At 36.1% G+C, this 25,133-nt stretch overlaps 1 protein-coding gene across 7 annotated transcripts in view; it reads right to left on the bottom strand.

Moving 5' to 3' along the window:
• The window catches only part of LOC131512701 (multidrug resistance-associated protein 1-like), an 88,260-nt gene extending 76,472 nt beyond the window's left edge, over positions 1 to 11,788 (bottom strand). For 5 of the 7 annotated variants that reach the window (XM_058731746.1, XM_058731753.1, XM_058731747.1 and 2 more), the window contains exons 1-2: positions 11,530 to 11,788; positions 6,505 to 6,566 (exon numbers count right to left, since the gene is read on the bottom strand). In XM_058731746.1, the coding sequence (XP_058587729.1) occupies positions 6,505 to 6,566; positions 11,530 to 11,601 (134 nt within the window). In that variant the 5' untranslated portion in view covers positions 11,602 to 11,788. Of the gene's footprint in view, positions 1 to 612; positions 755 to 6,504; positions 6,567 to 9,375; positions 9,624 to 11,529 lie in introns of those variants that run through there. The other 2 variants (XM_058731749.1, XM_058731748.1) reach the window with 2 other exon arrangements.
• Positions 11,789 to 25,133: the final 13,345 nt, after the last annotated feature.

Below are 25,133 nucleotides of genomic sequence, written 5' to 3'. Positions count from 1 at the left end.
CATACAACTTATCCTGCAGTTGAATAATGTGTAATAATCATTTGTAGCTTTTAGAATTATTGGGACATCCATTTATTCAGTGAAACACTAAATTTACTCATTTCATATTGGAGTCACCTACTACTTACCTACCTTACTGAAATTTAAATAGTTAACATTCACAGTAAGGTATATTCACTCCAAAACCCCAAACTAGCTGCTTTTTAGTCTTGAATAAGAGGAGAAATGGATCCAACCTCTGCATCTGCAACTTCTCCTATTCCACCGGGACATTATATACCCTTTGCCACTTGACTTTACAAATTGTTCAACTAGATGTGGAGTACCTGTTTGTGCCCCATAAACATCAGCCTTGGCCATATGACCTATTTTGACCAATAGACTATGAGCCAAAGTGACAGTGCCATTTCTGAGCCCATGCCTTAAGAAGTGTGACAAATTACTGCTAGTCTCAGCACTTCCACTCTCCCCCATTCAATGAACTTGCCCCAAGGGAGACTGTGAATAAATTATGCAAGAACAATAGGTCTAAATTAGAACTGTCCCAGGCAAACTAGGATGCATGATCTAGTTACACCACAGATGTTGTGGCAGACAATAAATTATACTTACCTCACAGCCATCCTTCTGCCCCATCATCTTCCTACTACCAGGAATCTTGATACTTACTCAGGTGAAAATCTCTTGAACTCAGGATAAGTCCTTATCTCAGCCAGAGTCATAATTATGATCAGTCTAAAGCAGTCCTGGTAATCTGACAACATTTTGCTTGGCATTAACAGTATAACTCAGTCTGCTGAGGAGAACTTTCTTTTCCAAAAGAAGCCTCAAACTTCGAGAGGAGAAAATGTCTTGCCTCCTTTTTCCTTCCCCTTCCTCCTTCCTGCCTGCACGGAAGGCATAATGCTCTGATATAGAGAAGCCATCTTCTTCACCATGGGTGAAAAGCCAAATAATAAGGATGGGAAGTAGAAAGAAAAACTCTGGGCCCTTTGTAACATTTCTGAGGTAGTTCATCAGCTTATTCCCAGCGTTCTTCTCAGTAACATAAAAAAATAAATACCTATCTGTTTAAGCTATAATTATCTGGCTATTGTGTTGCTTGAGGCAAAACATGTTCCTAAGTTCAGATATACTCAGTTTATGAGCTTGGTGACATGACTCGTTCAGTAAGAAATTAAACCCACATTTAAACTCAGGCCTTCTGACTCAATAGTTTCTGTTCTTTCCATTATAAAGTACCTAATTAGTCCAAGAAACCATAACATGGTGTTACACTATCCCAAATTGGGACTGCTTCATTGTCATTATTACTGAACAATCTCTATTATTGATTCACCCTGAGATGGATTTAAACTCTGTGGTAACCAGAGTCTCCACAGGATTCATTTTTACTTTTATTACACTATATAATATCATATTACAGTTCATATTTAACAAAAAGGTTTAAATGTAATAAGAAAGGACCTTCTGTAATCACGTTTCTGTTGGCTCAAATATGCTGGACATTTTCCTGCACTGCAGTTTCAAAACCATATTAAGCAATAAACTACTTTTAAGTCATAGTAAGCCTTTCTCTTCCATTCCACAAAATAAATATTCATTTTCAAAATAAGATTGCATTGATTTTCACAAAAGCATTTTAATAACATTTACTGCCTCAGCATTTTGAGTTAGAACCATGCAAAACTCAGCGGTTTTGGTGCACAGGGATAAGTGACCCCTGGCTTTCATGCTGAGTCTCCAAATAATGCAGCATCTAAAAGTGACACTTACACTGAATTGATTGTGATGCACATGGCTCAGTTGTTTAACCACCGTGACTTCCCTTTTCCCAGGTGTGTGCTTCTTCCTTCTCTTTTGCTCTCTTCTGTACATTTAAATATGCTCATCACCCTGGCTCATCTTTCTACCACACATAAGCATCCAGGAAAAGAGGAAGCAGTGCTTCTTTAAATCCAATGACGAGGCAGCTCTTAGGGAGGCAACAAGGACCAACAGCTGACCCTCCCGATAGTGGAATGTAGCCTGGACTGGGTCCCATAAACTTAAGGACTTGATTCCTAAGTGGTAATAAGGTTCCTGCATGCATCTTGTATGTTTTACACTGATAGTGCTTTTCAAAGGTCATTCAGTTCAATGAATTTGATACTCGCAACTCTCTGAAGCAGGCAGAGCAGTATTAATTTCCCGTGTTTACAGGCGGTTAAACACCAGGAACTCCAGAGCCTGGTCAGAGTTTTTTAAATGTGACATAAACCGGTGCTAGCGTGACCAAAGGCAGACAATGCCGTTAAGTGTAATATTTCCACTCTGTTTTCAATATTGTTATCTTAGAATTCTGAGTATATTTGACATTAACAAGTGTGAGTACACATCTCATCCAACTGATGTTAAGAGCAGCAAACCAGTAGCAGTAGGCCAGGAAGATGAGATGAAAGGTAAATTTTGTAGATGTGTAATACTAGAAAGCGTGGAAAGTATAGATATACAATCGAATTATCAAGTTCACTACTGTTAATCACCTTTTTAAATATTTCTGGAAAGCGGTGATTGTGTCACAGGAGAAGGCAAAAAGTCAGTCTGTCCAACAGTTGTAGGATAGGACAAAGTCAGGCAGTGTACAAGTTTTATTAATATGTGAGGAAAAGGTAGGGCAGACTGAATAGTGTATCCCTGGTTAAAATAGTGATTCAATTGTGACCGGTAAAAACTTTAACTAGAGTTTTCCGTGTATGTCAAGGGGATTATTCTATGACAATGATTATTATACACTGATGACAGATTATATTTGCTAATAAAGGCTTCATAATTATTTGATCATCAAAACCACTCTACAAATTCTGCCTTAGGAATTAAGGCTCATAAGCATATAATTCCCTAATTATTTGTATCATCTGAGCACATTTTAATTGAATTATTCATATAATTATGGGAGCTTGAATTTGGCCTAGGAAATAATTTCTGATTTTATTCTGTAACTCAAAGAACAGATCTGAGAACACAATTAGCCACTGTCTTCAAAAAGGCATTCTCTTAAACAATAGCTATGTTTCAGCTGCTGCTGTTTAATTACCAGATAAGAAATCAAATTAGATTCATGCCAATGACAGTTCCAGATAGGAGCATGCTATAAAAATATTTCCTATCTAGGTCTAAGATGTTAAATTTGAACAGAAAATAAATGTTATATTCAACAATTATATCTTATTGGTTTGATTGATCTGAGATAGTGACAGATATTGAGGTGCCATATTTTAAAGTTTGTTGTGTCTTATCCTGCGTATTAAGTTTAATTTCAGCTTCATATTTTAGGCTTCATAAAATGGTATTCATAATATTTAAAACAAATACATAGAGTTTTTATAGTTTGATAATTAAGTTTTAAAAGTACAGTTACTTAAAATTAATTTTATTTGCATTATTTAAATTCTGTCATATTTTCTGTGACTTAAAACTGACAGTCTGAAACTTTTAAAGCCAGAATAGACCTCACTCTTTCTCTCAAGACACGAATGAAATATAACTCAGGTTTGGAAAATAAACATGAACAAAAAATCATTAAGTATAAATAGCCCACATTTACATAATTCTTATTTAACCTTTCTTTTTTTATAGTATATATATATATATATATATATATATATATATATATATATATATAATTTAACGTAGTATGTTGGTGTAAAATTTTTGCCATCCTCCTTAAGTGATTCATAGATTTGTGTTAACTTGGAATTCTTATAACCCAACCCAATTATATGCTTCTGCTCAATTATTTGCTCACCAAGTATATCGGTTCTCTACTTACACTGCTTTCATAAAAATCACCAATGAACTTTACAATGATAAATTCAATAAAGAATACTCAATTCTTTTTTTTTTTAATTTACCCCTCTTCAGCATTAGGCACTACTGACCACCTTATTGTCTTCCTTTTTTGACAGTTTCCTTAGCTTTCAAACACACTCTTTCTTTTGTTTGTCTCTTACACTCTGAATGTCTTTCCTTAGCTTTCTTGTTAGATTACCACTCCTTTTACCATTTAAATACTGAGGAATCTCAATGTTCCATTTGTTCATCCCGTTCAATAAGCTCTCTTTCTGGATGATCTTATTCATGCTCATGGCTTCCACTACTGACATATAGTCAATGACTCCCAAATCCGTATTCATAGATCAAAAGCCTATATATCCAAACACCTATTTAATACTTTTTATGGGAATGAGTTAGACATCTTAAATTGACGCTTCTCTAAACTGAACATAAAGTTTTTTGTCACACCTGAATCTGACAGTTATCTGAGCCAAAAAATGATTAACATTCTTCCCAGTTCTTCAATTTCCTTATCTAATCAATGTTATTAATTAGCTTTTGAATCTGTTCCTTCCTCTTCATCCTCTTTATCATTACGATAGTTCAAACTTTAGCCATAAATCTACCAGGATAATTGAAGAACCTTCTAACCATTCCCTCTATCTCCATTTTCATCTGGTACATACCATACCCACACAACTGCAAAGGTGATTTTCTGAAGCACAAACACGAATACATTACTCTCTATTTAAAATTCTTCAGTGGCTTCTCATTATCTTTGGAGTGACCTAGAAAACTCTTTATGATCTGTTCTTTCAGTTTGATCTCTTGCCACATCAACTGGCTGCAATGGGGGAGGGGTCAGTTCACTCTTGCCTCTGGTTTGCATACAGTATTTGCTCAATTTGGAATGCCACTTGGCTTCATCTTACACATTGTCAAATGTTGGGTTAAAAGCATGAATTACTTGCAAAACATTCCCTAACTGTGCAAATGCGCTTACATGGCGCTCCTGAAATTTGTGTTTCTTTATAATGCTTATATTGCCTTTTGCCTTTTGGGTAATTGAAAGAGCACCTTTTAATCTTTCTAAATCTACTACAAATTCCTAGATGATAGGAAGATAGGAACTAGGTCACTTTTCTCTGCATTTTTAAAGGTTAGCATAATGCAGGGTATCTGGCACACAATCAACCTTTTCTGTTTCTTTAAGGATTCATCTATGAGAATCATGAGAGCATATTTGTACATCAAATTGGGAAATTTTGTTTCTATTAACTATAGAACAAGGGGCATAAAGTTAAGATAATAAATTTAGTTTCCTATGATCATGACTTTTCTGTTATGGGGGAAAAATCATTTCTAAAGAAACTTCTGAATTTATAAAATTAGAAAAAGTCAGCTCTGCTCTTGTTTGAATTCTAGATGAATTACTCTGTGAGATAAATCACATTATATGTCTTATAAAAATGACTGTGTATGTGTTTTAGTAATTAGTAATACTAATTAAGTAATTAGTAATATAGTAGTTATATATAACTATATATAATAGTTATATACATTATAACTATATAATAGTTATATTTTATAATATATAATGTATATATATAATGTCTATAATATATAATATATATAATATTTTATAATATATATAATATATATACATATATAAAAGCTCAAATTGAGCTTGTGATATAGATAGATAGACCTCAAATATTTGTGGGAGTATTCCTAGTAAAGAGTAGAATAACAAAATGAAAAAAAAAAAGCATGAAACATGGACTCAAAGAATCTGACTTCTAACACCAAGTTGGTGTGCTTCTTCCTGGGTATCAATGGACAAGTTACTTCCCCTCCTTAAGTTTCAATTTTCAATTTTCTCATCTGTAAATGCCTATCTCATAAGACTTGGGGGGAGAATTAAGTGAAATTATATACACATATATACTGGATAATAAAAAAAAATCCAAATTTCTGCCCCTCCATAGTGCTAATATGATACAAATCCTATAAGGGGACAGCCATATTGCAGGACTATTAGCAATCTTATCTGTGAACCACTTTCTATGTTACTGTCTGTGGTTTCTCTATAATAAAATTTTTTTTTTAATTTTTTTAATGTTTATTTATTTTTGAGACAGAGAGAGACAAAGCATGAATGGGGGAGGGGCAGAGAGAGAGGGAGACACAGAATTGGAAGCAGGCTCCAGGCTCTGAGCTGTCAGCACAGAGCCCAACGCGGGGTTCAAACTCACAAACTGCGAGATCCTGACTTGAGCCCAAGTCGGACGCTCAACCGACTGAGCCACCCACGCGCCCCTATAATAAAATTTTTTCTATGAGAAAAAATCTTCACAAAGTCATTCTATAAAAATATTCATGCTGGAGCATCTAGGTGGCTCAATTAGTTGAGTGTCCGACTTCAGCTCAGGTCATGATCTTGCGGTTTTTGAGTTCGAGCCCCGTGTCGGGCTCTGTGCTGACAGCTCAGAGCCTGGAGCCTGCTTCAGATTCTGTGTCTCCCTCTTTCTCTGCTCCTCCCCTGCTCTCTCTCTCTCTCTCTCAGAAATAAATAAACATTAAAAAATATATATTCATGCTTAGATTAGAGGAATAACATTTAGGTGTCGTTTCCCTTGGAATTTTCCTTAGGGTAGTATGTTACATACAAATTAGTAAAATTCCTACCTGCTAAACCAGGAATATGTCATCCTACTGAAGAATGAAGCACTTTTCTCTGGATTGCATTTCTAGAAAGAAAAATACAACAAGTAGTCTGTGAAGAATATGCCTTTACTTTATATTTGAAATATCTTTGTCAGCAGGTGGAAAAGTACACATGAAATAATTTCATTTACTAACAGTCGCAGCTATGTTCATATCGTAATCCTTAAGGAATAAAATTAAGATATTAGAATGGTGGATAGACTACAAGCATTTTAAGATTTCTCCCCAAAATTATCATTATGACTCGTTTTCACAGCAAAAAACCATGTAGGAAAGGAAAATCATTTCTGATATTTCTACTTCTCATTCTCTCTCTGTGTGTGTATATATATACCCTCAAATTTCTATGACTGTGTATATATGTGAAGATATATATATATATATATATATATATATAAGCTAAATTTAAAATATTTTATTCACTAAATTAAAGATAGCTTTGTCTTTTTCTGGAAAATAGAAAAATAAGAGACTAATAGTCATTTGGTTTACTTCTGTGTGTTTAATTACATATTTTTGTATAAATGTATAAATACATAAACAATTATCTATTTATCACCATTACATATTATTTTGGGAAGTTATAACATTTCCATAAATTCCTTCCTGTTGATCTGGTGAGTTCAACCAAAAGAAAGTTTTAACAAAGAAGGCCTCAAAAGTAATCATTTTATATTTTTAGAGTTAGTATCAATGTCTATATTTTAAAAAGTAAAACTGATCACCAGTCAAGCTCATTATTAGAAACTGTCCCATATTTAACAATTTTATCATACATCCTCTCTAATCCGGTTCTGATTTCATACATAAAGTGTTTACCATGTTTTTAAAAAATTCTTATCCTAGAAGGAGTGAGTGCCAAAATTCTATCCTGTACAGCAAAATGTCCTCAGTATAGAGGTGAGAACATTATTTATTCCAAATCTGCTCTCTGAGTTGTAGCAAATGACATACTATAAATCACTGAAGATATATATAATTTACTCAATTGCTATCTACCTTGATATTACTGTTGCAAAAGTAAATGCAATGACAAACGTAAAACAGTCATCATCACACTGTGGCCCAAAACAACCACTCACTCCTGTGACCTATGATATCATCATCACTACTACTACCAAACATATCATTTGGAAAATAAGTGCACATATTATTGTGGAAAACGTTCCGAAAATTCTTCAATTAACCTGGAAGTCACATTTTCTTTCACAGGGAGTTGCCAATTTGATCATTTACCACCAATGAAAAGATTTTATTCACATCCAAGACACATGTATGTCTGTGGCAGATTGAAAATGGCTACAAATTCTTAGCGGCTTTTCCCATCAAGAGGTAGACAACATTTTCCACCCCTTGAATCTGAGCTGGTGTTGCTTCTTATTTTGATCAGGAGTGACACAAAGAGAGCTCCAATTCTAAGCCCCAAGAGGCTTGGTGTGCTCAGAACCCTGAGTGCACCACGTGTCTGATCCTAAGCTGGCCTGCTAATGGATGAGAGACCCCGGAGAAGAGAGCTGAGGTGCTCATCTGTCTGTCATCCTGGCTTGGAAACTGCCAGACATATGAGTAGACTACCCAGTCACCATTCAACCCTCCAGCTGGCAGTAGTGCTTGAAACAGTTCAGCAGAGATCAGTCAAGCTGACCCAAACTAGGTCATGATCCAACTGATCAGAGAATCATGAGCTAATTAAAAAAAAAAAAAAAAAGGTGGTTGGTTTCAGCACCCATGTCTTACAAAGCTTCTAGAGAGGGTTATTTTAGCAGACCAAGAACTCAGTATTTGATTTAACTTTCTGTCTAGGCCCACTGTCCATGGGAAAGCATCTCTTATGGGGTCCTTTGAGTCCTCTGTTAAACAGACTCCTTAGATGTGGGCCAGGCATCTTACACTGAACTTGTCACAGTGAATTCCAAGCATATTTACCTCCCAGAAAATAAACAGTAAACAGGTAAAATATCTGGTGAAGGTAATAAGCCTTACCAAACACCAAGAATGTATGAATGACTTTTTAATAAATACTGAATTCATAGCACGGGTCTCACTGAGTTCATTATTGATATATTGCCACAAAGCAACATCTATATAGAAAACTAAGAACAATTTTAAAAGTATCTTTCAGTGTTCTGATTTCCTCCTATCCTCTCCTAAGCATTTCTCAGTCCTTCTAACTCACTTACCCTCACTCTGACAGTATTTTTGGTCTGCAGATCTATTTACCCCAAATCTTTCCCATTTTCCTCATCTACCCAAGCCTAGTACAGGCCTTTGTTTTCTAAGCCATTTTCTTATCTACTGTACTTATCTACCATTGGGCATATAGCAGGAATTCCATAAACATACCTTAACATTTCTGACTTAAGGGCAATTTTCAACTAAATAGAGGGCCTGTTATTTCTGGATTATGATGGAAGAACAGGAAGTATTCAGACCATGAGACCACAGCATAGTCAGGGTCCAGGATTAATGCAGCGTGTTGCTTTCAATCTCCTTGGGTTCAATCTTCAGATGTGGCCTATGAGGATATGGTTTGTATGACTGCTACATTTAACGATATCTCATAACCCCTAGCTTCAGGAGCTCTCTTTTAGATACTGGAGGAGAGTTCTGGAATTGGTGGAGGAAATTAAGTGGAGGTGGAAGTACAGCTTCGTGGAGAAGGGAAAACATCCAGAAATCAAAAAGAATTGGTTTCTTAATCAATTATTATGTGCCAGATTCTGTACAAAGTATATTATCTCATTAACTATAACATGTCTTTGTGGTGAAACCATTTCTGTCATCCCCATTTTACAGAAGACAAAACGAAGACCTAGAGTTTAAGAAACTTACCTGAAGATCCTCCAACTAAGAAGTTGAAGCAATTGGATCTAATCTACTTAGTTCACTCTGTCTCCCAGCCATAATTCCACACTCTCAACTCTACCTGTTACAGGCTTTTGCTGATGCTTAGAGATACCCTTCCTCCTGCCCACATCCTTCTACTTCACTTCTGGCTAATTCTCACTTGTACTTCAATCCTATTTAAGATTTATTGCCTTAAGAAAGAAAGAAAGAAAGAAAGAAAGAAAGAAAGAAAGAAAGAAAGAAAGAAAGAAAGAAAGATTTACTTTGATAATTACTTTCCTCCCATCCCAGCCTTCAAGGCTTATATTGCTGTTCTGGGTTACCATAGCAATCTCAACATATTCTTCACGAAGGATTTAAAGGGCTTCAGTCTTCACTGAATTTACCCTCACTGTTTCCTGACTAATCATTTGCTCACAGTTTTTTCTCTCCTGCTAGACTTAATTGCTCTGAAAGAAGAAAACCATATTTGATTTATCTTTATATTTTCAGTTTCAGCCCAATGACTACCTCATAACAAACATGTTTTGGAGGAATGAATGAATGGCCACTAATTACTGCAAGAAAAATATTTAGAAGCATTTTATTCGTAGGTCACCATGCCAACCGTAGACTCTATCAGGTAGTCATATTCTTGGGGTGCCTGCGTGGCTCAGTCAATTAAGCATCCAACTGTCAATTTTTGGCTCAGGTCATGATTTCACTGTTCACTGGCACTGTCAGCAGGGACCCTGCTTGGGATTCTCCCTCTCCTCTCCTCTCTCTCTCTCTCTCTCAAAATAAATACATAAATATTAAAACAAAGCCATGTTCTTAGTTTATAAGTAGGTAGTATTCTTATCTGAGATCTATTATGTCAAAAATATCAAGTCGTTTTAATGGAATGTAATTAATCATAAAAGGTTTTCAATATGCTTTGAAACCTTTAACTTTTTTTTTTCAATTTGACATCACAGAAATAACAAAAAAAAAATGCAATTAAAACTAGTATTTTCAATCTTACCTAAATGGATTCCTGGTCCACAAAGCTATCCAGATTGAATAATAGTCAAAGATATAAACACTGATGGAATCCTATGGGAAGAACTGACTGGAATTCGGGGTAAGAGAATTATTTGTTTTATAAATTCCCTCCCTACAAGTGTGTAATTTACTGCCACCTCTGTAGTTGTATTAGTGATGTTAAACCTGTTTCCCACTTTAAGCCTAACAAATAAAAAAGGTGTATTGTCCTGGTGGAGCTCTTTCATATTTTTAAGCGATTTATTCAACATTTATGTTTTATAAACTTTTAAAAGAATACTTTCCATATAATTTGCTTTACCTTTAAAGAAGTTTATAGTTTCATTTCATATGTAATCAGAACAGTATCATCATATGTATTTGACACTTGGAGTCACTAACAAAAACCAGGAGTAGAACAAGATCACCTGGATCTGAAATCTCCCTCCTCCTCCTCCTCCTCCTCCTCCTCCTCCTCCTCCTCCTCCTCTTTAGAATTACAGAACTACTTAACGTTAGGGGCTATTTGTAAGACTTGTCTCCTACAGTGGTGAAAAGTAAAACAAGTGGAATTTTTTGTTAAGGAAATTCCTCCTAACACACAAGTGCGGGGTTCATTTCCCTGTACTTCTGCCCTAGCACGTGACTCCTATTGTGGAAGAAGCACGTGTTATCATGGGGGCAGAGTAAGGCACAGTTCAGTGTCCGCAGTTTCTGGGTTGCTCCAACCTCAGTCTCCCAAAACTGTTGGTTAACACAGCATTATTTATCCCGAGTCTCTCCTGGGGTCTGCCACCGCTTGCAGAATTCTAATTCCAATCTCTACTCCTTCAGCAATGCCAGGTCCACTCGTTCTTTTCTCAAATGCTCGTTTCTGTTTACTACGGGGGAGTTATTCATCCCTTCAAACAAAGATGCCTCTTTCTCTCCTCCAGCAGCCTCCTCGACTGTCGCTCTCAAGACTGCCCTCGCGTGTGTGTGTGTGTCTCGTGTGTGATTACGGCTAAAACAAGGCTCTAAACCATCACTTCGCGTTTCAGCGTCTTAACAGGAGGCTCTCCCCTCCCCAACTCCCTTTCCCCATCGAGAGTGGCCGGGAGACCGCCCGCCTCTCCCCGCAGGACCAATAAGCATTACCTGCGCCTCAGGCCCCTCGGGGACCCGCTCGTAGTCGCCGCCGGCGCCCCACCTCCGCGGGCCGGAGAACATGGTCCGCGGGCGCCTGGCGACGACGGGAGGCGGAGAGAGGCACCGAGGCTGTCACCTCTCTCCGCTGGGGTCGGTCAGTCCGGCGCCTACAAGGTGGAAGGACGCGCGCACTCAGCCCAGACCTAGTTGGCAGTCGCCGTGCCCGGACCCGACCATTCCCGCGAGCGCGCCCCGGGCGACCGGCAGGGGGCGGGAGGCGGGAGTGGGAGGTAGGGGCGGAAGGAGAGGCGGGACCTTCTGTAGGGTACTAAGATCTGCCTCCGGGGGAGTTTTCATTTTGTAGGTCTCCACTCTTGAAGCTGCAGGATTGCTGTTAGAAAATCAGTGTTTCTTCATGATAGAGCACAAAGCTCATTTCTCCCTGGGATGAGGGGAGAAATTTTGTTTGTAAACAGAATATTGCAGTTGTCCCCTACAGGAAACTGTTAAGGACAACAGGTGTCAGTAGAATTGTATGAAGTGAATTTTATTGGACTGGTTTTAAAATTAGAAACACATGAAATGCTTCCCTTACTATTAGAAAACCATAGGAGTATATGGAATCCAAATTTTTTCTTCAAATTAAGTATAAAGCAACATAATAAATGAAAAACTCCCCAGTAACTAGAACTAGCAAAGAGCTAAACGAGATACAAGACATATAAAAGGGAATATAATGTTAAGGATGGCATTTTGAGTTTCAATAACTATTAAGGAACAGGGAGCCTTGTATAAAGACATACTGCTGTAGGGGCACCTGGGTGTCTCAGTCAGTTAAGCATCACTCTCTTGCTGGTCTCAGGCCATGATCTCCTGGTTGGTGACATTGAGCCTAGGGTCAGCTCTGCGCTGACAAGGAGGATCCTGCTTGGAATTCTCTCTCTCTCTCTCTCTCTCTCTCTCTCTCTCTCTCTCTCTCCCCCTCTCTCCCGACTTGTGCTTGCTCTCTCAAAATAAAAAAAAAAACATTTTTAAAAAAGAAGAAGTCTGGTACATGCAATACTTTGAGGAAGATTTGCTGATCCCTGAGATGTGTCATTGGTCTGAGGAAATATTTTGTTTCAATTAACTTAGACCCTGAAGCGACAGAAGAATGAGCAATTTTATTTATTTATTTTATTTTTTAAAGTAGGCTCCATCCCCATGTAGGGCTTGATCTCACCACCTTGCGATAGAGAGTCTTGCTTCACTGGCTAAGCCAGCCAAGCACCACAAGAGGAAGAAATTTTAGACATTCTGAATAATGGGGTAAAGATAAGGCAGTGTGATGATTTTACAAGGATGGGTAATTATATTTCAGGACAAAGGAATATTCTGTCTGCTTCTTGAAATTAATGTTAGAGGTAAATAGAAAGAATGAGATTTAGCATTGGAGAGAGCCAGCTTCCAAGAGAAAAAGGCCCAAAGATGATACCTGGGGGAAGTTTTAGTCTGCTCATAGAATGAGTCAAACTGTGAGGAACCAGATAATTTCTACATAAGGGTTAGACTAAATGATTTGTCATAGATGTCTAGAAAAGATTTATTTGGCTTTCTTCCTCTCTTTGGACCACGTTTGTCTGGCCCTATGCAAAGAGGAAGTGACAGATTTTACTTTAAAACAAATGTGTCTATGAAGAAATGAGATCGCAGCTCAGGACTTAGAAACTTTGTCTCACTTCTTCCAGAACTTTACACAAACTCATGTGCCAATCTGGGGACATCTCATATTGAGCAGCCTCAGCCTGAGGGGCCCTTTCTCCATCTGTACTTTGAAACTGCTCACTGTGTGGATTCCATGTGCAAGATCTGTAGAGCTAGTCCTTGCTTTTCAGATACAAGGAAAGAAGGAAGTTTGGACCTGTGCCATGAAGGAGGTAAGCCAGGAAGAAGAGGCCTAAAAATAGCTCAGGCTTTAAATTCAACGTTTGTTTTCCTTCCTCTTCTTGGAATCAGTCCCCTCAGAAAAAGCTGGTTCTAGCAACTGAAAGCAGACAGATTTCTACACATACTCAGCTCTATAGAGACACACAGTTTACTGATCAGTGGGAGGAGAGAGGTCCCCAAGGTAATTTAGTAAACATCAGGGCTATAGGTGTGTTGGGAAACTGGAGTAATACTGTCTCCACTCAAAGGAATTGGGGGAAAATCCCTGGGAGCCCCCAGAATCGTATTTTAATGCCAAGATTCTCTATTTTGAAGGAGGTATGTACAGAAAGACTGCGCTAATGAGATGGAAGGCATGAGAGGTTTTTAAGAAAGGAATGACAATTATCATTGCTTCAATACTTAAAAAAAACAGTAAAATATTTAGATTTACCTAGGCAACAGAAAGTATGAAAAAAATGACCCTGACATAAACTAAACATTGCCACAAAGTTAGCATTCTATCACTCAACTCTCACACTAACTGAATTATAAAATAAATATTTCCTTCTCAGCAAAAAGAAAATCATGGAGAGAGGGAATAAAAGGGCATATGGATTTAGTAATGGGTGGGACACGTTTTATGTCATAGTATTCAAATTTTTTAGCTTGCTGGAAAGACTCATTTTCGGGTTCTTTTCCTTCCAGGGATTCTGTTCTACTTTAGAAGTGCTCGAGGCACACACCTTATCCTTTCTTGTTGAGAGCTTCATAGATTAGGATCAGAATCTCTGAGGCTGATTAGAAATGAGGCTGATTAGAAATAAGGCTGAAAGAAAGAGCTGCCTGTTTCCCATAGTTATCTGGGCAAGTGTTTGGCGCTGTGGCCAACAGGGGAGAATTCTTTTCCTCAAGACAATCATAGTTTATGTTTTAATGGGGGGGGGGTTGGTATGGAGTAGATGTTATTTTCATTGCTTTTTTTAACCTTGCCATTAAAAATTGAATAAACAATACTATTCAGTTCATGGCATACTACCGCCATTTTGTGAAGGGCCATTTTTATTTTATTTTGTTTCATTGATATTTCCCCACTGATTCTTTTTCCGGTACATTTATTAGCCACCATAAGTCATTTATCTGGAATAACATGGAAGTATACAAATGGCATTTTCCTACAAGTCATCACAATTGCAATACAATTCCTTCCCTCCCCCCATATTTTTTAACTTATTCTTTGTAGAGGATCTACCCACGTGAGGCTGTGCAATAATCACCTGCTGTTCCTGACTTCTCCATGGTGCTTTGTTCTCTGTAAACACTACAATTTACAGGAACTTGAATGCCATTAAGCGTGTAGACTGTGAGGTAAGACTTCAGGTTAAAGTCCAGCGCCACTATTTAACAGCAAGTCATTTAACATCTCAGAGCTCACTTTCCCATCTATAAAATGGAAGTAATAGCAATGCCTTCTTCATAGATTCGTGGTAAGCATTACACAATTCAATCGTGTAATAAGTAAAGCACTTAGAACAGCAAGAACACATGGTATATATTACATAAATTATTGTGATGATTATTACTTAAATAATTGCCTAGTGAACAAGCTATAGGCTCACTCCAATTCCTTGCTCCCATGGTCAGTGCTGCGAAGAATCTCTCTCTCGGAGGACTGGTGTATGAATTTCTCTTAGATCAAGAGAGCTCTAACTTTTTGTATTCAGAAACCCTTTACATACTGTAAAATTACTGAGTACTTAAATAACTTTTGTGTATATGGAGGATCTCTATGGATATTCATTACATTGACTTTAAAATTTTTGATTTATTAATTTATTTAAAGCTAACAATAACCCATTACCTGTTTTCATTCATGATATATTATTTATGAAAAATAGCTATATTTAAAGAAAAAAAAATTTTTTTTGTATTTTGTTGTGTTTTTTTTTTTTTCCTAAGAATACTGGCATTGTTTTACATTTTAATGTCTGGTTTAGTAAAAGATGGTGGGACTCCCATGCCTGCTTCTGTATTCAGTCTATTACGATGTATGCTTTTGATTGAAGTAGATGAAGAAAATCTCACTTCACACACATTATAGTTGGAAGAGGTGGACTAATTTAGTTGCTCTTCAGGTAGTCCCAGATATTTGTCTGATAATAACAGCAAACCTCTGCTAGTTTCTTAAAAGTTAGTTGCAATGTAGAACCTGAAACCCTATCAGCAAACCTTTTGTGCTACATTAAAATTCATTGGTCTATCTTGCATTTTGAATGAATCTTTTATAACTGTATGATTTTATAACTGTATGATGAGTTATGAATAACTCTGTATGAATAACTGAGTTATGAATACATTCCAAATGTTGACACATATCATAATGCAATATCCAAAAAAGCTTATTGATATCACCATCAACTTCAGCAAAAAAATTTTTAAGTATTGGAAAGCTGTCAAGCTCATAATGGTGAATACTGGTAGTGGAAAAATACAACTTTCTCTAAAAACCTTGAATTTTTCATTGGCAACAAACACTGTCAGTTATATTCCTTGCAATGATAGATTCGCTCTGTTTACTGTTGAGCAAATTCTGCCAGGTATCCAAGTCTGAATAACCATAGTTTTTCTTCAATCATTCTTTCATGTAAAAATGGTGTTCTGTGATATAGTGTCAATTCAGCTTCAGTTTAGACCGTTGTATAAGTGTTTTTCCTCAAAGCTACTATCATACTTTGTCATGTAGCAGAAGTTCTTTGTGTGACTTAGAATTTCATCACACAAAGTACTAGAAATACATACTCAAGGGTCAAGATTTAATATTTGTACACACACACACTTTAATTTACTGGGACACACAATGGTAAAGTAAGCAGTGACTACTTGGACTTGGCTTGGCTTTCCTACATTCTTTTGTCCTGGGGAGCCAGCAGTTTTACCCAGGATTACTTTTGCCTTATGGGTCCAAATATTTACAAAGTGAGGAAGGCAAGTGAAAAAAGACAAGGTCCTAAGACTAATTATTCATCCGTGGTGCATAGCAAGACCATCATTCAGGAAAGGTCTGAAGAGAATTTACATTATATTTAAAATTTAATTTTAAATAACAGAATTTCCTAATGATTCACATTCCACCCCAAGGGAATAAACAGCAATGAAATCGAATGATTTATTGATAAATATTTTCACTGGGTCATTATTTATATATTTCAAGCAAGGAAAAATTAAAGTATAGCAATAGGACAACCTTTGAGTTAATATATATACATCCACGTGATGCAATATTATGTCATGATATTTATGATAAAAGTTAACATCTGAACATGCTAACAATATAATTATATAATTATACAACTTTTAAAGGATATAGCCTCTATCTATGACAGCAACTATAAAGTATACGTAATTAGTTAAATTATTGTCATTTAAAAATGTTAAATTATTTGCTGTTTGCAAATAAGCAGTGTTAATAGTGGTCCCCATGGGATAGTGAGATTATGAAAGATTTTTATTGTCCATATTTATATATTTTCAAAATTCTCTATAGCAAACATGCATTAATTTTTAAAGTAGACAAAAATAAACGTTAAATGAGGGATGTTTCTCCATTAGGCAGATGTGTTTTTAAATAGACATGTAATTCTTCAGCACATGCTTTGTACCTCCACGGCTCATTATCAGAATAAGAGAGGAGGAGATGACTGAGGACCGGGTTGAAAACAAGGCTTGAGCGTGAGAACTGGGCTAGAATTTCGGTTTGCATTTGTGACCTGTGTGAAACAAGGCAAGTTACTTAGCTTCTTGTTTCTTAGCCTCAGCTTTTCAGCCTAATTTTTACCTCACAAGGCACCAAAAGTACTAAATTAGAATCTGAATTAGAATCTAAATTAAAATGTTGGGCACAGAACCTAGCATGTGGTTAAGTACTCAGTAAACATTGCAATCACATTACATTTACAGCCATATCTAAAAAGTCCAAAGGCTAGGGCCCAGCTGACATGGGAAACCAGAAATGTAAAGCACAGCCAGTGAGCAGAATCTTTCCAAATTGCCTTATCCACATGGGAACGAGAGTATTTGAAGGAATGATTGGATTTACTCCACAAAGAGAACCTGTAAAATATTAAGATGCAAGAATTGAGACTGCTTTTGAGTGTGTCACTGTGGATAGGAAAGTGGGAGGGAACTGGAGACCAGCACATCTCAAAGAGTATAAACCTTGACAAGCTGTATTTAAACAATCAGTCACCAGATCACGATTCCAAACATGACTTTAGAGGGGCAGATAGAACAACTTTCCAAAGGACTCTGCCAACAGACGGCTGTCTATTAAAAGTGAACTTGGCTTTCTTCTACTGGGTTTACAGGGAACCCCACATGCAGGTCTGTCATTTGGAGTTGATGGCTTTATTCTTTATTGAACATGGCTACTATTTTTCCCCCAGTAGTAAGCATAACCAAATTTCTTCAGAATTTCCACACGAATCACAATAATGGCATTTAGCAGCAAAAGGAAAGGGCAGGTATTGATTTTGACAGGGAGAATCAAATGTTTTTCAGGTTAGAATATCTTGGTTTATTTCTATCAAGCATGCACAGGTTTTTTTCTCTATGAAACTCAGACCTCAGACCTCAGAATCTGACAGTATAGAGAAAATTGCCAACTTTTTCAGCCCCGCGTTCTTCCTAATAGCTAAGTGGAGTTAGAAGAACATGTTGACCTTAAAAAACAAAACAGCCAGTTATTTTACTAGCCAAATGAGTTAATTCAAGAATAGCAGAGGAATTGCAATTCGGGACAAGCAAACTTTGGCAAACCGTAGGCAAGTCCGGAGAACACAAGAGAGGGGCTTGCTTTCATAGAAGAAAGGAGGAAGCTGAGAGGGGCTGTTTTGCTGAGTTCAGGGTGGTGATGGCTTTTCATTGGCTGAGTGCGGCAGTTTCTCATTGGCTGGACTATTGATGGGCAAAGAGAAATTCTTCCTTCCTGTTGATGCGGTATGAAAAGTAAATTTCTTCCATTTGGGATAATGTACCCTTCTTACATTGAATTATAGTGCATGACAGCACCCCTTTCAGTGCCCCTGACTCCATTTTATTTTTTTTTCTGACTCCATTTTAAATGAAATTTCTTTTATATATTTTCACAAATAATAGTCTAAATAGTATAAGGTCACTTATTAATTCCATGTATTAAAAACAAGTGCAAGTTGCTCTGCTTTAGACTGCATTACAAAAGTTAAAAAATCAACACTAGAGAAATTAAAAATAAAGCAACATTAGAAAAGATCTCGAGGTTCTAAGGATTTATTCCAAATCCACTATGTCACAGAGGAGGAGACCAGGAGGCCAGGGGAAAGTTCGATGACTTTCCTACGACTCCAGTTAGAAAGAAAACCAGGGCAAAGTATTAGATTGCCTTGAATCCAGGATTCTTTGTGTTTGTTTTTCCACTATAGCAATATAATACCCTTTCCTTTTACCTCAAATAACTAGTGATTTGCGAATGTACGAGAGAAGCTATAAGTCTGCTCATTTTTATGGTAACAATTTATTTGTGATCGTTTTTCTTTGATCCCAAAGTTGTATGCTCATCATTGAGCCAAGAGAAATTTCCAAATATTTTCCAGAGAATTTCTTCAAATCTTCACTGCTTTATTTATCATGTGTTAATTCTTTTTTTTTTTCCAGTTTACTTATTTATTTTGAGAGAGAGAGAGACAGAGCGGGGCAAGGGCAGAGAAAGAGGAGGAGAGAAAATCCTAAGCAAACTGCATATTATCAGTATTGAACTGGATGTCGGGCTCCACCTCATGAACCATGAGATCATGACCTGAGCCAAAATCAAGAGTTGGGCGCTTAGCCCTCTGAGCCACCCAGGTGCCACTCTTTATCATGTGTTTAACAAGCACTGACTACTTTCTATGTGCCAGGCATTCTGGTAGGTGCTGGGACTGTAGTGAATTGTTCTTGTCTTCACTGAATTATACACTAGTGGGAGAGACCGACAAGAAAATAAATAACTACAAAATGTACAGTGATATGAAGAAAATGAACAAGATGCAATAATAGAGAACAGTGAATCAAGATACGGAACACCGTTCCAAATTAGCTGGGGAAGGCTCGCAGGTTATAACATAATGAATACACTATAGCCAACCACAATAGCACGAGGCAAACAACTTCAGGTAGAGAAATACTATGGGCAGAAACCTAAACACTTTTTCTTTGTGTGTTTTTTTCATGTTTTTTATGATGCAAATTACTTGAAAACAGGCAATCTGCCCATGACTAGGTATTGCTAAACATGCAGCAGACCGTATTCTTTATTTCTCCATCTTTTTCCAACATTGCCTGAATCATTATTTGGTTTCTAGAGAGACATTTATGGAGCAAAGTCCACATTTATCTTATTTAAATGAACATGTATTGAGCCACATTACACAACTCTGTCCATGTTTTCTTCTATACATTCTGTAGAAAATGCATAGTGCAAATCTATTCTAGTAGATTTGAGTATTTTTTTTTTTATCAAACTCATGTACGATGCTAAAACAGACCCCTGAAGACTTTAAGATCCAAACTTAATACTAGTTAACATTAATAGTGCATTTACTACGTTAGTTGGTATATTATTTACACTTATAATCTAAGTCCATACAACCAGGAATTTTTGAGAAAATAAATAACTTGAAAGAGTCATATGGCTGATCAGCCAAGAGTTGACCAGAAGCATTTTACCATCAAGATATTCAGAATGGAAGGTAGCCAACCATGCTACGAAAGCCCCAAAACTATGGAAGATTGTGTATAGTGATATTCACGCAGCTAGGGAAAGGTGGTGTCAACAAAATGGGGTGGGGTTGTTATCATAGCCTAGGGTTCAGGGAGAAACATATTTTCTAAGTGTATAACCCCAGCGTTTCAAAGGGAGGACAATTCCTGAAAGCTAGAAGTGCTTGCTTTTTTTTTTTTTTTTTTTCTGAATTTTCCACAGTTCAGGTGAATAGTCACTTAGTCATTCATCTGTTACTCTTTGAGTATCTATTATGGGGTAGGTGCTGGATAAAATACTACTGTAGTAGGTGCTGGATAAAACAAAAACAAAAAATTTTAAGGGAAGTAGAACCCTGTCTACATAAAACTTAACTTTACATCTGGGGGAACAAACAGTGAATACATACATAAAGCAATGTTTTGCTGTGAGTGCACTGGGGGGGAAAACAGTAAGGGAAAGAGGGAAAGAAATATGAGTGATGTTGTTGCAATTTGTATGTGGTGATCAGCAAAATGTTTACTCTCTGAAAAAGGATTTTTAAGCAAATTCCTGTGGGAAAAGAGGAACAAGGAATGTGGTGTCTGGCAATATTCAAGGAAATTGGCGTGAAAACTTGCAGAACAGGTGTCTGCCGTTTGGAAAAAACTGGACACTTTTCAGAATGTCCACCTACACCGGCTCCTGATGGCACAGAGGACAATGTGGTGTGGACAAACAGGACCACAACAACTCTGATTTGAAGAGGGATTCATAAAAGTTGGATCTGAGTACCAGGACGTTTTAGAAATGTATGAATTGATTTGGTTTATTCCTGTTCTATCATTTTCATGCAGGTGGAACAGTGATAAATAAAAAAAAAACTCTCTAAAGTCTAAAAACATTCTCTTAGAAATATAAAATAACACATGTGATAGGTAAGAAAACCTTATTTCATAGTTTAGTTGGTAGTATAGTTTTTTCCTTCGTTGTCCATGAAATAATGGTAAATCTGTAATCATTGACATCTTAGATCCAGTGAATTACAGTATTGTGAACAGCATATGGTGTAATTTAATCAAGGATAAAAGTTTGTAAAGGAGGCTTCTTATTTAAAAAAAATACTTTCTAAAATAAAGCTAATGTATTTATTTTTTAAAATTTATTTTGAGAGAGGAAAAGCATGCATAAGCAGAGGAGGGACAGAGAGAGAGGGAGAGAGAGAATCCCAAGTAGGCTCCACACCGTCAGCACAGAGCCTGACACAGGGCTCAGTCTCACAAACTGTGAGATCATGACCTGTGCCGAAACCAAGAGTTGGATGCTTGACCAACTGAGCCACCCAGGTGTGCCAGAGGTAATGTCTTTCAAGTAGAAATGATAAAATCATGTGTATTTAAAAGCTTGAAAAGGGGTCATGACAGGCTGTGCACAATTTCTGCCTCTTTTCCTGTCCCCTCCTTGACCAATATTCTCCTACTTAGAATCACCATCAATCTTTAGCTATTAAAGGAAAGGTGATGGTATGACACAAGAATGTAGTAATTATCTTCCCATTAACATTAACAAGATGAATTTGTGGGATAAGGATGAGCTATAGAAGCAAGAGTTTTATTAATTTGGCTGTTAAAATGCACATTAATGAACAGAGAGAAGTCAAAAAACCTTTAGATTCTTCCAAGACTACCAACGTGATTATCCAGCCTTAATTGCAGTAGACCCCTACAAAAATTTGGACATGGTTTCTCCCCCAGTGATTCATTGTTAATTGGGAGTTAATTTAAGAATTAAAGAGAAGAAAAATTTATATGAATTTGGACAAAATGGAAAAGAAAGTGAAAGTATGTATTATTTAATATGATAAATTTATTATCTTTGTAATTGCTAAAACAATCTACTTTAAAGCTCACATTATTTTGAATTTAAATGTCAAATATACCTATGTTCATATTTGAAATAATTATGATGATGAATATATTAAGCAAATTACCTGAATGCATCATCTTACAATTTCATGAACTGAACATAAAAAAGATTTTTAAAAAAAGCAAAGAAGAAAATCACCCAAATTCCATGCTCCTCTGATGGCCACCCTGCAGATGATTTTTCTATGTTCTGATTTTCTCTATGAGCACCATTACTACATTTAATTGAAATTTTACCATGATTACATTTATGTTTTTCCTTTTCCTACAAGGATTGCCTTTTGCTACATTTTCTACATAGTTATCATTTTGTCTTATTTATTTTTTATGTTTATTCATTTATTTTTTGAGGGAGAGAGCATACACATTCTCAGGAGGGGCAGAGAGAGAGAGGAAGAGAGAGAATCCCAAGCAGGCTGGGCATGATAAGCACAGAGCCCAGTGTGGGGCTCAAATTCACCCACCGTAAAATCATGACCTGAGCCAAAAACAAGAGTTGGAAACTTAACCGGCTGAGCCACTCAGGCACCCCTATAATCATCATTTTAAAATTACTACCTAACATTTTATTGCTAATGTAGCATAATTTAATTAATAAAGTAATGGTGATTCTTCAGATTTTAGATTATTTTCTAATTTTTACTGTCACAAAGGACTCAAGTCATAACCTCTTTGTGCACAAAGTGTTTCTGTCCACTTCGTTTCACTACTTCCTTGAAATGAATTACCAAGAATTATTCGTTGAACCAAGTTCAGGAGGTTGAAACATTTCAGTGGCTCTGGTTTTAGCTTTGGCAATATTACCCAGAAGTATAGACTATTAACTTACATTATTTCACCTGGTTCTGAACTCTCCTCTAACTCTGAGAATACTAATGATCATGACATGACAACACCACTAAAATGATAAACTTGACTAATTCAAAATACACCAGGTACTTTTCTAAGCACTTTATATAGAATTGTAATGGAAAATTACAGATTTTATATTCAAATGAACTTGTGTTTGATTCATTATTCTTCTAGGAGAGAGCTCAGTGACCTCAGGTAGTTAACTTAATCTCTTTAAAATAAGTTTTCCCAGTCATACTATGCAATTAGTACTTAAAAATCTTACGGGATTTTTGAAAGGATTGGTTTTCTAAAGACTTGAGTTTTTAAATCGACCTATTTAATATAACTGGAATTTATTTTTAATATGTTAAAATATATGGATATAATTCTTTTAAATATTGTTCATTTATCACAACACTGCTTATTAAATATCCCTTTTGCCATCACTTAGTGTTATGTACTTCCTTACATTGTGAATTATCATATACAATTGTATCTATTTCTAAAATTTCTATTCTTTTTCACTGATATATTTTTATGGCTGTACAAGGGTACTTTAGTAACTATTGGATCAAAATATGTTACATTCTTTGGTAGGCTATACTTTCTTACTAAACCCATGGTTTTCATTTGTTTCCCAGTATTGTTTCATAGTTTTGCAAATTTATTTTTTACCAGAAAATGTATTTAGTTACAAAATAAGTGTATGGTGTGGGATTGTGTTAAATGTATATGCTAACTTCAGGAGTATTGATATTTTTCAATGTAATCAAAGTCAAATTGTTAAGTTTTTGTCACTAGGTCTCAATGTAACACAGGTGCAATCATGTGCTTAAATGAGCCTTAGGGGAAAGAAACCTTCCAGGGCTCCCATCAGAGTCCCCTGAATAAACTTCTATAACTAGAACAAAACTGTGTCTGATTGTAGCTACAGAATGTAATATATTTAATTGGATATTATTTGAAATATATAAGATATGCATTCCAAACTGTTTATTACATTTAAGTACAAAATTTGCAGCTATAGTTTAATTATCAAGAATGTAAATATTGGTATATTGAACCAGAATATGCCATTTATAAAATAGAATGAGGAAGTTAATTCTGGTCCCTGAATTAAATCCTGATTTAATCAAAATTCATTTAAATTAAATTACATATACTCTACTTAAATGAAAGATAATAACATTGCATTTTGTAAAGAAATTTGATTAACATAAAAGATTTAAATAAGAATAAGGACACATTTACCCTAAATGAGTGGCCCAAATTACACAGTAAAATTTTAATATTTTAGACGCATGTTCATGAAATTTAAATTTCTTAAATAATAGTGATAATATTAACATTTTTTTAGCATTTCTTATATGCCAGGTATGTTCTAAGTGTTTTATTTGTACTCATGTTGTCTCAGAGAAACCTATGAGGAAAAACTATAATTATTCTCATTTTAAAGCTGAGGAAACTGAGGCACAGAGAGACTCTGAGAACCTTGTTCCAAATTGTACAGAGCAAATAAATGTATGAACCTAGGTTGGTTGTCTCCAGAGCTATATTTTCTACCATTTTGCCCCAAATAATTAAATCCTTTATATACTATAACTTCAACCTTGCTGAACAAGTGCTTTTGATTATCTATAGCTTTGTAAATTTGAATTGAAGTCCCTTATAAAATCTCAAATACTCATTTCAGTTGATGGGGGAATTCCTATAAAAGATCAAATAAAGCTTAACAAGTGCTCTTGTTCGGGATTAGACACTAACCCTAGAATAAAACAGTATGCCGATGCATAGTATGGATTAAAAATTGAACACGCTTTTCAAATATGACTTTTCCATTAAAATATATGATATATGATTATATAGTATTATCTTTATGCCCACACACTTTTAATTTCAAGAATATTTTATGATTCTATAAAAACTCTATCAGTAAGTCTATAAAAACTAGAAGGTATTGGTTTAACCTTTATTCTTTCTACTCCCAAAGTAAAACAAGCAATTGCATTCAGCTCCTATATAGAAGCAGGAGGCTGTCTAGCCAGCGTTTTAACAATTGCAAATGCAGACTTTATCTTTCCAGGGGGAAAAGCAGGGGCCAGTGGAGGCAAATCAAATCCACCACTAGTCTGCAGGAGCGGCAGTTCCACTACGCATGCTACTCGGGCACCATCTGCTGGACGCTTTTTAAATAACAT

This window comes from Neofelis nebulosa, chromosome 5, assembly GCF_028018385.1.
Source record: "Neofelis nebulosa isolate mNeoNeb1 chromosome 5, mNeoNeb1.pri, whole genome shotgun sequence".
Taxonomy (NCBI): Eukaryota; Metazoa; Chordata; class Mammalia; order Carnivora; family Felidae; genus Neofelis; species Neofelis nebulosa.
This window is presented reverse-complemented; position numbering and strand designations above follow the sequence as displayed.